The 13,608-nt window shown below is 45.7% G+C and overlaps 1 protein-coding gene across 2 annotated transcripts in view; it reads right to left on the bottom strand.

Moving 5' to 3' along the window:
• MVB12B (multivesicular body subunit 12B) overlaps nt 1-13,608 on the bottom strand; it is a 179,597-nt gene that overhangs the window by 110,475 nt on the left and 55,514 nt on the right. For both annotated transcript variants that reach the window (XM_033858599.2, XM_033858601.2), the window contains 2 exons: nt 8,891-8,987; nt 887-1,016 (listed from right to left, as the gene is read on the bottom strand). In XM_033858599.2, the coding sequence (XP_033714490.1) occupies nt 887-1,016; nt 8,891-8,987 (227 nt within the window). The remainder of the gene's footprint in view (nt 1-886; nt 1,017-8,890; nt 8,988-13,608) is intronic.

Raw genomic sequence — 13,608 nt, 5'->3', positions numbered from 1 at the left:
CAGGGAAGCCTGAGTCCTTCTTAAGGACCACAAGATCTTGAGACAGAGAATCAGATTCCATAGCTGAAGAGTCCACACAAGCTATCGTGCACCAAGATGAAAATAACCTCTATTTCTGTGACACCTGCTCCCCACGTGCTTCAAGCAAACACCGCAGCTCTATCTCTCTCTCTCTATCACCCAGTCCGTGAGCAGCCTTCAAGTAAAGGCCATGGCTTTTCAAGTAAAGAGGAGGGTCTGGGCTCAAATGAGCAAGATCCAGGAGGCTGACCTCAAAAGCCAAGTAGGAAAACGCATCCATGATGTAGGGACCCACAGGGATAAGCAGGAAGATTGCAAAGCCGGCCAGGGAGAGGCACGTGGCCAAGAGGCCGAAAACCCTCAACCACGCTATGAATTTGAGAGACCCGAATTTCAGCTGAGTGAGTACAATGGGTGAACACCTATTATCTTTTGGACGTCCAGCATCCCTTCATCCCTCTTCTGATCTTTACCTTCCCTCCGTATTCAGGGAGCAGCCACCCCTCATTCCCAGTGCCTGAGTTCCAATGGAGCTGACCCCACTTTCAGCTCAGACTTGGTCAATCAGAGATTGACATTTTCCTGGTAGCAGCGACAGGCTCAGGGTGCACGTGACCCCAGTGAGATCCATCAAGACCGAGGGGAATGAATTCTAGAACTTCTGAATACTGGTCAGGAGCATGGTGTCCTGAACCAGCGGCCTCCCGGGTAGGAAGGGCAGCAAGGAGAGCTCAGGCCAGGGGCTGATGAGAGGCAGACGGCTGAGCCCACGGGTCACACAGAAGGTCTCAGGACCCGGTCCCCAGGGGTGATGTGAGCACCCTCAGCAGACAGCAGAGATGAGACTGGGGCTGTTGAGACTTACCCAATGAACGTGTACTGAGGAGGGGCCTGCTTGGTCCGGCCCATGATCCGAATGTCACAAATGGCAGCTTCGGTTGAGTCCCGTGGGATGAATTTAATGCACAGCCTCTTCTTCCTAAAAGCCACTTCCTCTGAAGGAAAGGACAAGAAAAGGGATGAGTCTTCCAGAGGTGCCCACGTCTCCGTTTTCAACACCATGTCTCCTGTCACGTTCCCTTCCCGGCGGTGGAAGTGACCAGCCATCCAAGTCGCCCGAAAGAAGGGCTGGACGCAGGGCTGCAGTGGACAGGCCCAGTCACCCTGCTCTGCATTCGGGGCCTGACCCCCGACAACCCCTGCCAAGAAGGGGCCCAAAGGGCACACACACCTCTGCAAGGAGCATCCTGGAATAAACCCACGACTACAACCTGCTCGCTGCTCCAGCCATCAGATACAAACACACGGACACCCTGAGTGTCAACACATTTCACTACATGGTCTTTTTTCTTTTTCACTTTTTAAAAAATTTATTTATTTATTTATATTTAAAATTTTTACTTTTTGGCCACGCCACACGGCATGTGGGATCTTAGTTCCCCGAACCAGGGATCTAACCCATGTCCCCTGCAGTTGGAAGCGCGGAGTCTCAACCGCTGGACCACCAGGGAAGTCCTTTTTCACTTTTTATTACAGAAATTTTCAACCATTCCCCCAAACAGAGAGAACAGTAAGATGAATCCACATGTTCCCATCATCCGGTTTTAACACTGTCAGCAACGGGCGACCTGGTTTCTCCTTCCCCCACCCCCTCCAGCTTTGCTGGAGACTTAGAATGACTCCCCAACACCATGTCACGTCATCCACCAAAATCTCAGTAGGTATCCATGGCAGGCTTTTTTTTTTTAATTATTATTATTTTTTACCATGACTGGTATCATTCCTAACAAAATGAACAATGATTCCTTAATATCACCCAAGAGTCTATGCTCAAGTTTCCTCCGTTATCTCAAAAGTGTCATTTAACTGTTGGTTTGTCTGGACCGAGACCCAAACACCGTCTGTGCACTGCATTTCGTTGTTAGGCCTCTTCTGTTCTGTGGCAACCTCTCCACCTTCCCTTTATCTTCAGGGCACTGATAGGATGGAGAACTCAGGTCACCCCCTGTACTTCCTGTAAACCGGCAGAGTGAAAGGCTCGATTCGATTCCGATCAGGCAGGAGCACTTCACAGGTGACGCAACGTACATCCGACGGTGTCACACGTGCGGCCTGGGGCTCAGCTGGGCCACCCTCGGTAGGTCCCACGGCTGTTGGTACCTCAGTTATAAAGTCCCCAACAACCATGCTCATGAGGTTTTCTCATCCCCTGATGACTGTTGCCTAGATTCATAATCATTAAAGTCGTCAACACAGTGATTTTCTGTCATTCCTTCTGCATTTATTAGCTGGAATTTTTCTATATAAAAAACATCTTATTTTTCTACTACCTGGTCTCCCTGAAACATGCTTTGTTACAGGAAAGGAGAGATAAATATGTGATTCTTTTATTTATCAAGTCTTAGAGTGATGAGCTGGTACCCTAGCAACTGCCGAAGGTGAACCACCACCCACGTGTGTTTTGTTTGTTCATTTGTGGTTTTTAAACATGACTTTCAATCAACTGCAGCCATTCAGTACATGAGTCGGATAGATCTGGGGTGAAATTCCAACTCCACCATTATCCAGAACCATAATCTTAGGCAAGTGACTTAATTTTTCGGTAAAAGGGAGTTAATGAAACCTGAGGCCACAGGGACACTGGGTGGATGAAATGTGATGACGCATATGCTTCCCTTAGCCCCGTGCCTGGCACACAGTAAGTGCTCAGTAAAGAACAGCCATGGGGCTTCCCTGGTGGCGCAGTGGTTGAGAGTCTGCCTGCTAATGCATGGGACAGGGGTTCGAGCCCTGGTCTGGGAGGATCCCACATGCCGCGGAGCAACTAGGCCAGTGAGCCACACTACTGAGCCTGCGCGTCTGGAGCCTGTGCTCCGCAACGGGAGAGGCCACAACAGTGAGAGGCCCGCGCACCGCGATGAAGAGTGGCCCCCACTTGCCACAACTAGAGAAAGCCCTCGCACAGAAATGAAGACCCAACACAGCAAAAATAAATAAATTAATTAATAAACTCCTACCCCCAACATCTTCTTAAAAAAAAAAAAAGAACAGCCATGGATGTTCTTACCGTTATTTTTTTATTTTTATTTTTTGCGGCATGTGGGCCTCTCACTGTTGTGGCCTCTCCCGCTGCACAGCACAGGCTCTGGACGCGCAGGCTCACGGGCCCAGCCGCTCCACGGCATGTGGGATCTTCCCGGACCGGGGCACGAACCCGCGTCCCCTGACTCTCAACCACTGCGCCACCAGGGAAGCCCCTCACCGTATCATTGTAAGTAAGCCTCTGGCATACAATTTGTGTCAGTGTTTGGCATTGATTTTCAAGACCTTCCAGTTCCATGGCAGGAAATAAGCACATTTAAATCAGGGAGCAGGATAAAGAGGGGAGTGCAGTCCTGCTGCTGGTCTTGATTTTTACCAAAGGGGAGATTAGAATTAGGTGCTGACATTTTGGGGGAACCAGATGGAAACTCAGAAACTTTGTGGGTTCTTTTCCTAGTGAGGAAACTGAGGGCTAGACCAGATCTACCAGCTATGAGTAATAATACTGGATACTGAATCCAGACCCCAAATATCGTATCCAAGAAGGCCGGGGTGGTAACTGGGGGTAAACTGTCCACAGCAACCCTGCAGCTTCAAAAACTATGAGCTCATAAGATCAGGCCTTTGAAAGTGTGAAGGAGGAGAGACCTTTCCTCAAAGTAAACTACGATGCAGGTCTTTTATGCACTTGCTCTGCCAGCTGCTCTTTGCTCCATTCTTCCATCTACAGCAAACTCGGGGTAAGAGATGGAGCCACTAATTACACATGCTTACACGGGCCTGACTTTAAGCAAACATACAGAGTCCACAGAAATGTGTTCAGTCACGCTAATGAACACAGAGAAAGGACACAGCACTTTACTAAAACAAACAGTCTTCCAGTTTTTTAAGTGCTATAGAGATTGCAACAAACCGTATTTTAAATTAATTACAGGAGTCTCATCTTTCTGGCTGATTTTATAAAATCAGGACCCTAAACGCTCTCAAACATCACAGAGCTGACCACAGGTTTATCTGGTCAGCTTGAGCTCACCTGTCCCTGGGTAAAGGCTCCAGGAATGACCGCATGACCTTAAATGAATAGGCGACCCTAAACTCACCCTTCCTTGTGTGATAAGACACTTGTTGGAGGTGCCAGGACCCGACCTCAGAATGTCCATGGGGCAGCAACCAGTGCACCCCCAGTCATGGTGGGGGGACTTCCCAGAATCACTGGGGCCCCACGGAAGCTAGATCAGGACTCAGCCCTGGGCCTCCTCGCTCAACTGGTTCAACAAATTGAGAGGAAAATGCAGAATGGGAACTCCCTTGGTTCTATAGTATATCAATATACAGACATTTTAAGCCACTTAGTTGTCAAAAACGAACGACAATGCAAATTTTAAAACTAAGAAAAACACAGGGGAAAAGTAGGAAATTAATACAAAAAGTCTACAAGGCAATTTTAGCTCTTAAAGAGACCATTCATATAAGAACAAGCAAAAGCAGCAGGCAAACACGTGAAAATATTCAGTTTTGCTAATAAATAATAAGTGAAAATTAAACAAAATTAGAGAGTAAAACTAAATAAAAAATGTAAAACCTATGCTGGCAGGCCGGTGGAAAACAGGTACAAGCCGCGATCATTAGTGGCCACGTGAACTGGTTTTCCTGGAAGTTAATTTGGCCTCAGAGGATAATAAAGCTTATCTTTATTGAGCCCATCCTCTGATCAAGGCACTGTGTATGGCAGGTACCTTAGGTGATTCAAAGATGAATTAAACACGGATCTTGCCCTCGAAGAGAGTAAGTAGCAAAGACATGAAGAAAACAGGTAAATATCCCCCCCATTTGAGGCAACTGAGGCCCGGGAGGCTGAAGTCATTTGCCCAGGGTCCCTCATGTGTAAGTGGCAGAGGCAGACTCAATATTAGGCGAGTCTGACTCCAGAGCCCAAGTTCTTCCCATGATGCCTGGTGCAGTCTGTCCTAACAGAGGTAAAGATGGGAACTCGGGAGCAGAATCGACCACTCCCTTTGGCTTCCCACCACTGTTACTGGCATTTGCTTACTCTCCTCCCTCCCTTCAACACAGGTGTGCTGTGCCAGGCAGGTGAAAAGCAGTAAAGAAGGCAGATGGGGACCCTGACCTCCAAGTGAGTATAGCCACCCGCTAGACTGAGCTCCTTGTGGGTTCTTTTCCTAGGCTCATCTTTATATCCCAAAGCCTGCAGTGCCTACAGTGGACACACATCCATTGTGGCTGACTGCGGAGAGGACAGAGAGCTTGCTTCAGACTCACATCTAGGGATCAGAGGCTGTTTCACGCAGTCTTGAGCTCAGCCTTGAAAGACATGGGGTGTGGATATTCAGAGTGAGGGAAGGGGCCTTCAGGCCAGGAAAACAACAATGCAAATACGTGGAGTCCGAAAAGAAAGGAGCATGAAGACGGCACAGTAAGTGGCTCGGTCTGGGTAAAGCATGGCGTGCTTGAAGGTAAGAAGTATGTTGCAGAGCAGGGGTCCCAAACTCCCGGGCCACGGACCGGTACCGGTCCTCAGCCTGTTAGGAACCGGGCCGCACAGCAGGAGGTGAGCGGCGGGCGAGCAAAGCTTCATCTGCCGCTGCCCGTCGCTGGCAGTGCCGCCTGAACCATCCTCCCCTCCCCCCGACAAAAACTGTCCTCCACGAAACCGGTCCCTGGTGCCAAAAAGCTTGGGGACCTCTGCTGTAGAGGAAGGTCGGGAGCAGGCCGTTGAGGACACATGACCTAGCAGCCTCAAGTCCTTGGAAACGCATCACAAGGAAATCATTCAAAATCTATGCATGTTCAAACTGATCTACAGATTCAACACCATTCCTATCAAAATCTCAGCTGGCTTCTCTGCAGAAACTGACTGATGTTAGAAGTCACATGGAAATTTGAGGGACCCAGAATAGCCAAAATCATCCTGACAAAGAAGAACCAAGTTGGAGGACTCACACCACTTGGTTTCAACACCTGCTACAAAGCTCCAGTAACCAAGGCTGTGTGGTTCTGGCATAAGGAAAGACATATATAGATCAATGGAAGAGAACTCAGAGACCAGAAACAAACCTTCATGCTTACAGTCGATTGGTATTCAACAAGGATGCTGAGACAATTCAACGGGGGAAAGAACAGTCTTTTCAACAAATGGTGCTGGAACGACTGGATACTCACATGCAAAAGAATACATCTGTTTAAATCAACTATACTTCAATAAAAAATTTTTAAAAAAAAGAACAAATCTGAACCCCTATCTTGCACCATTCACAAACTTGAACTCAAAATGCATCAAAGACATAAATGAAAGAGCTGAAACTATAAAACTCTTAGAAGAAAACACAGGCATAAATCTTGGTGACCTTGGATTTGGCAATGGTTTCTTGGGTATGATTCCAACAGCATGAGCAACAAAGGAAAAAAACCCAGATAAATGGAACTCCACCAAAATAAAAAACTTTTGTGTTTCAAAGGACAGCATCAAGAAAATGGAATAACTGTACATCAACTATACCTCAATTTAAAAAAAGAAAAAAAAGTGAAATGAAAACCCATAAAATGGGAGAAAATTTCTGCAAATCATATAACTGATAAAGGACATATCAAGAACATACTAAAACATTTTTACAACTCAATCGTAAAAAGAAAACCCAATTTTAGATGGGCAAAGAATTAGAATAGCCATTTCTCCAGAGAAAATTACAAATGGCTAATAAGCATATAAAAAAATGTTCAACATCATTAGCCATAAGGGAAACACAAATCAAAACCACAATGAGAGACCACTGCATACCAGCTAAGATGGTGAGAATTAAAAAGAATGACAATAACAAGTGTTGAAGATGTGGAGAAACTGGAACCCTCAAACACTGCTGGCTGGAATGTAAAAGGGTATAGCTCCCTTGAGAAACAGTTTGGCAGTGTCTCAATAAGTTAAGTATGGAGTTACCATATGACCTAGCAATTCCACACTTAGGTATATACCCAAGAGCAATGAAAACATATGGCCACACAAAAGTTTGTGCATCCGTGTTCAAAGCAGCATTATTCATAATAACCCTAAGTGAAACAACCCAAATATCCATCAGTTGAATGGATAAGCAAAATGGTACATCCATATAACAGAATATTACTTGGCAATAAAAAAAGGAACGAAGTGCTGACATGCTACAACATGAACCTACCTTGACAACATTCTGTTATGTGAAAGAAGCCAGACACAAAAGACTACAGATTATACAACTTCATTTATATGAAATGTTCAGAATAGGCAAATCTATATGGAAAGTAGATTAGTGGTTGCCTAGGGCTGGCAGGGGGCTAGGGAGGAGAGGACTAGGGAGAAATGGAGAGTGACTGCTAATGGGTACGGTTTCTTTTGGGGTGATGAAACGTTCTAAAATTGATTGTGGTAAGGGTTGCACAGCTCTGCGAATATACTAAAAACCACTGGATTGTAACTTTAAATGGGTAAATTGTATGGTATGTGAATTATACTTCAAGAAAGCTGTTATCCCCAAACTCCAATACAGAAATATATAAAATCTATTGGTAAAAGGTGCTTAAACACATGCTTTTACAGAGTGGCACTACGGTTAAAAGTGTGGGGAGTCACACTTGTGTGTGTAATCTAGTCATTCCCCCACTTCTAGATGTGTAACCTTGGATAAGCTCTTTAATCCCTAAGTAGTTACTGTGCCTCATTTTTCTCATATGTGAAATGGGTATAATAATACCCATCTCCAAATAGGGGTCTTACTGAAGATTAAATGAGATCAGGTATGTAGAGCATTTAGCATAAAGACATACTAAATACCAACTATCACAATTATTAGCTAATACACGTCAGTAACAAACAAAAGCAGCCCAATGTCCAAAAGTGAGGAGACTATTAAGAAAAGTAGGCTACACAATGGAATTCACTTGTTCCATTAAAATAACAGCTATGTGGGGATCTGTGTAAATATGGAAAGTCTGGTCTATAAGAAATGCTTGCAAGAAAACAGCAAACAAATAAAAAAAAAAGTAGGTCCAAAATGGGGCTAACTACGGAAAAATAAAGTATGTGGGACAAAAAGTGAAATGCAGAGTTTCATAAATGGATCATGTGTCATAAAGAAAGGATTCTCTGTATTTGTTTTTTATTTACTGCATCACTGTCGTGGATATCCTAACATTGGTCACAAGTAATTTAAAGTAAAACAAGTTATAGCACATCAAAATGAGGAGGCTCAACTACCCAGGTTTCCAGCTCTATTTAATAACTGGCGAGCACGACAAGAACCTCGAAGTGCCCCAGGATCCTGAAGAAGCTTCCGACGTGTCAGCCACTCACTTCCACTCTGTGTTGCTCAGGGATCAGAGTCTTCCCTCAATTTCGAATCCTGAGGACTCTAAGTTGCAGTCTTTCTGGTTCTGACTTTTCTTTGTGCTCCAAGAGCCAAAAATGGGGCTATTACTGCCCTTGTGTTCCCTGCGTGCTTTTGGTTTTTTCCTTTTGCTTCTGGGTCTCATGCCAAGCTTGGCTTCAGCAGCACCGGAGAACGGGCTAAGGACAAACTATAAGCGGTTTCACTGTCCCCTTCCTGAGTGAGCCGATTCAGCAGGGAGCACCGTCCTGCTCATTTACATGCCGCTACCCAGAACGCTGAAAACTCCTTGGAGAACCAAGTCAGGCATATGTCAAAAGCAGCAGGGTTTATTTGGGGCACGCAGTAAGGCCTCCTAAAATGTTTCCGAAGAAAAATGCACATAAGAATGTCTAAAAATATACCTGAAGGAAGAAAATTCTCATCGTGACGAGAAGTAGTAAGGGGTGACTCACGTGTGTCTACCGTCTCCTGAATTGGGATGAAGCCGACAGGCAGAGTGTCCTTGATGTCGATGAGCTTCATGTCCACTAACACGTTCCCTAAATGGCTCTTGGGAAGAAAGAAGAGAGAGAGAGATGATTAATCTGAACACGCCTGCAGTGGGTTTGCCATCTTGGCTTCAAAATGCATATCTAACACAAGACTCGCGCCGCTTCACGACAGCAGGTTAATTACAGTAGGTGTCATTTAATGCTCCCCAGCAGTTACACAGGGACTCTGGTGGCCCCCGGGGAGGAGTTTCATCTGCAGAACCTCAAAGCCACTCACTCCGATGTGGCCTTGGTTAGCAAGATGAGCCCTGAGCATCAGCTCTTGGGGTAGCAGGTTTAGAAGGAGCACATTCCTGGGGCGGTCGCTGCACAGGGAGAGCTGCATCTCAGCCTAACAGAGAACCCGTCACACTCCTAAGTGATCGCCAGTCTGCATGTTGACACACATTTCGGTGGCTAGACACATTCTGTAAAACCCCACGAATCATAAACTAAGACACAGTGAAAAGCCCTGCTGCCTAATATTACGCATCTTCTAAAATGACATGCACAAGGGCCTATTATAGCTTCTACTTAGTGGTAGTGCACGGGGTCCACAGTGCGCAGTTTCCGTAACCAGTGCAAAAATATCTTCGAAGACAGCATGCCATCCTGTAATTGCAAGAGAGAATTCTCTGCAAACGCACTGGCACTCACAGCCCACATCTCAAGTTGGAAACAAGCTCTAAAGCGATCTACCCTACAACTTAGATATGTGGGTCCACCTCGGAGATTTCATTAAATTCTTCAGTTAAAAAAAGAATGATGCCTTCTGATCCCAATCTCTCCTGTCAGGATACTAGCAATGCACTTGGAATGCTCACCTTCCAGAAGCACCTCATCCCCACAAGTCCCCATGAGCACACTCTCAGTTTACCTGTTCTGCGCTCCCGGACGAGCCCACCACCTTGCCCCGCACAGCAACTCCTCAGGCGTCCTGCTCAGAGAAGGGCGTGCCCCTCAGTCTCCGTGCCGCACCCCATCCTGCGCAGTGCCAACACCATCCCTGAAAGCCAATCAGGGAATTCCTATCATCTGAACTCTACGCTATGTCCTCTCTCGGCACTCGCAATTTTCCTTCATATCAATTTATAATGACATATTTGTGAGGTTTTTATTTAGTATCTGCTTCCCCACTAGAGTTTGAGAGCCATCAGGACCAAAACTATCTCTGCTACTACTATATATCCAAGCCTAGCATAGATCTGGGCACACAGTAGGTGCTCAATAATTATCTGCTGAATAAATTAATGTTTTTTGGTACATTTTTAACTGGGCGGGCCACTCAGAACCAGAAATCAAATTGGATTTGCTTGGATGATGAATCTAAACAATATCAATAGATATATTAAAAGTATATTTAATAAATGTATTATAAACCAAAAGTACACAAATGAAATAAATTCTTGAAATTTAGCCATGAAGGTCAAAATGTCAAGTGTAAACTATGACCAGTGTTTTTTCGGCACTGTGGTCACAAAACCGTTTCTCTAGAAATACGGTATTTGCCGAGGATTTAATATTATTACATTTCAGGTAGCTGGGTCTCAGGAAGACAATGCACAGATCAGCGCAGCAAGTGGAAAGCGGAACCCTCACTGCTGCGGAATAAATCTCTGACTGTGGAGGAAGGGTCTGAACCATTAACCCAACGCGCAAGCATCAGCTGCCTTCAGAATCACCTGATCTAATCTATCATAATTTTTTTTCATGACAGTTGCTTTTCCATGTCATCACTGTTTTCTGCATTGAGAAATTAACAACCGGGTATGTTTTCCTGCCCCATAGATGGACGGGTGTTCATCAATATCCTTCTCAAACGTCTTCTACTTGACAAGTTGGGTTTTACATAAGTCAACTGCAAACCACTTAGCGACCTCACACTCCACACTCTACAAATGTCCCTGATCATAAAACCAGAACATCGGTGGTGCAGCCATGAAAAAAAGCATGAAAAAACCCCTCCTGTGCATATGGAACGGGAGCCTGCACTGTCAGAGCTTCCCGCAGCCCAAGTGTGGTCCCTCCGTGCAGGGGCTGCCACTGCACCGGGTTTAATACAGAAAGTCTGCCACACCATTAATTTTGCTTGTTCCTCTCCCCTCCCCCATCCCGTGCTCTCTTTCATTTCCTCCTCATAAATATGAAGAACGTATTCCCAATCCTTGTTGAGCAAATGATTCATGCCAAAAGCCCCATATGCACTAACTCAGGGTATTTATATTGTCTCTGGTAGCCAGTATTTGCTAGTATACTGTAATTATTTTTGACAACCTTGCATTTAAGGTAGCCACAGATAACCAACTTAATATTCAAATGTTCATAAATTCTTCTGTTTAATATCCTCCCTACCTAATCTATGTACATTATTATTACAGGTAATGCAGAAAGTACAGGGCATGAAAAGTGCAATTAATCTCAATCCTTCCCCAGGAAGCAATGTCACTCCAAAGCCAGGTTTCTGTATTAATAGCATTATTGGGGGAAAGGAATTTAGGTTCCAAAGGAGTCTCCACAAACTCCTACACAGCGAGTCTCAAGTCACCTAATTAAGAATCTGTCCAGTCTTGAGATTCCACATCCCTCCTTTGCAGTTGTAAAAAATTGTCATGCAAAGTCTTGGCTCTGACAGCAGGGCCGGGACAGACCGGCTGTAACATTAAAATATGCCTTATTCCTGCTCTAATCCTGGGCTGGCAAGTGGGCCCCTGCCACCCCTTCAGCTGTATCCCTCTGGATCTCACTATAGGACCCATTCTTTCTTTTTCTGAAAATAAAATGCACCTAATTTCCTTACTGCCTCAAAAGAGGGGCAGAGGATTCTCCCACTGCCCTTGTCCTCATCTTGCATCCCCTCATCACACCCACCTCCCCACGTCTGCCCAGCCCTCATGGAGCAAGACACGCATAGTAGGCACTCAAGGAACATCTCCTGAACGTTCGACAAATGTTGACTAAATCGGTGTATTTTCTATCATCCACTTACCCGTGACGCCTAAAATTAACAAGCCCCAGGGACTTCTCTCTATCATTTTGAGACCTGTCATTGTCCCCACTCCAAGGGATCAGGGGCTCTTCTGGCCTAGAGTACCGACACCCCACGGCCTTCAAGGAAATGCAACAAAAACAGAAATCAAAAATGACCAACGAGATCGTAGCTGTCCTTTGTGGCCACGGTCTCCTCTTCAGTAGGAGAGGCTGAGGCTAACTGGAGACCAGGAGTGAACACATGAAACCACCAGGCAGAGTGAGGGTGTGAACAAGATGCTCAACCCTCAGGAGTTGGTCCTCACAGCTCTGAGCGGCAGTGAACACACGGACCTTCTGCAGAAAGGGTAGCCAGTGGGCAGAAAAGAGGTGACAAAAGCTAAGAATACGACTAGTTTCAAAAAAGGTTTAGGTAAGCTCCAGGGACAAAGGGGACAAGAGTGACCTGTACGTGGATGTGGACGCAGGAGGGAAGGATGGGGCCAAGGGGGCACTACCCCTAAGATCACGAGTCCCACGTCTGGAAGGGCAACCCGGCCTTCAGACCTGTTCCTGGGGTCTCCTCAGCTGCACCGTGACATGAGGGACCTGCTCAGACCCACCGCAGGCTCACCTGCCAGGACTTTCCCCTACTCCACCAGAAACTCTGTTCTTCACAGCAAGCATGTATTACTCTCATCATTAGTGGGAAAAAATTAAAGCAATGAGTTCTCCCTGAGTCTGTTAGGAATCATTTTCCTAACAGAGACTTACCAACAAACAACAGGAATGGCTGGTGGAAGAGAGTGCGGGCCAGAGAACTGTGTGACTGTCCACAGCCAGCAAATGCTGCAGGGACGCACGAGGACCGTGATAGGACCACGGGGCTGTGGGGTTTGTGATGGAGAGAAAGACCGTTGCCTTTCCCCTTCCATGCTTCTGAATGGGGATGTTTGAACCTGATTTTTTCTTTATAAATCATGAACATGTATTACTGTTATAATAAAATTTATAAAAATATTTCCCACCCAATTTTTTTTTTTTTTTTTTTTTTTTTTTAGCATTCAGGCCCAAAATAAAATGTCACCTTAAAAATGAAAATCTGACTGCTCCCTATTTGGAGTTAGGGAAGACAGGTGGCCTTGGACAAGCATGAAAACTCCCTGATGTCAGAAAGGAGCTGGTACTTCGAGAGCCTGTCTGAGGACAGAAGTGGTGTATGTGCAGAGCGCCCAGGACAGGTCTCACACGGGGTGGACACTCACGAGAGCCACTTCTCTTCTTTCTAAGCCACCCATTAGAATACTTTGCTGGAAGAGCTTTAGTAGATGTCTTTAAAATTTCCTGATTTATGGGCTTAAGTATTAAACATCACAGTAAAAGAAATCTGCCTGGGTGGTGGATACCCACCTGCAGAAACAATGAAATGTCATATGTCAGAGAGACTCGGGGAGAAAGTTAACAAGGCCATGTCTGGGGGAGGGGTGACTGCGTGGCATCCTTCTAGCTATGCTCCCATCTGGTGGTCAGCTTTAAATCCAGCTCCCCTGGAAGACACTTACCTCCGTACTACCCTGTGATTTGTTACTTGGAGGAAAGGCAGGCAGACAAGAGCTGTGAGAGAAATCTCCTAGTCTCCTTCGGAGAACACGTTTTAATGGAATTCACTGTAC

The sequence above is a fragment of the Tursiops truncatus genome, chromosome 6 (genome assembly GCF_011762595.2).
Source record: "Tursiops truncatus isolate mTurTru1 chromosome 6, mTurTru1.mat.Y, whole genome shotgun sequence".
In the NCBI taxonomy this organism is placed as follows: Eukaryota; Metazoa; Chordata; class Mammalia; order Artiodactyla; family Delphinidae; genus Tursiops; species Tursiops truncatus.
Note: the sequence above shows the minus strand (reverse complement) of the source record. Positions and strands in the feature narration are given on the sequence as shown.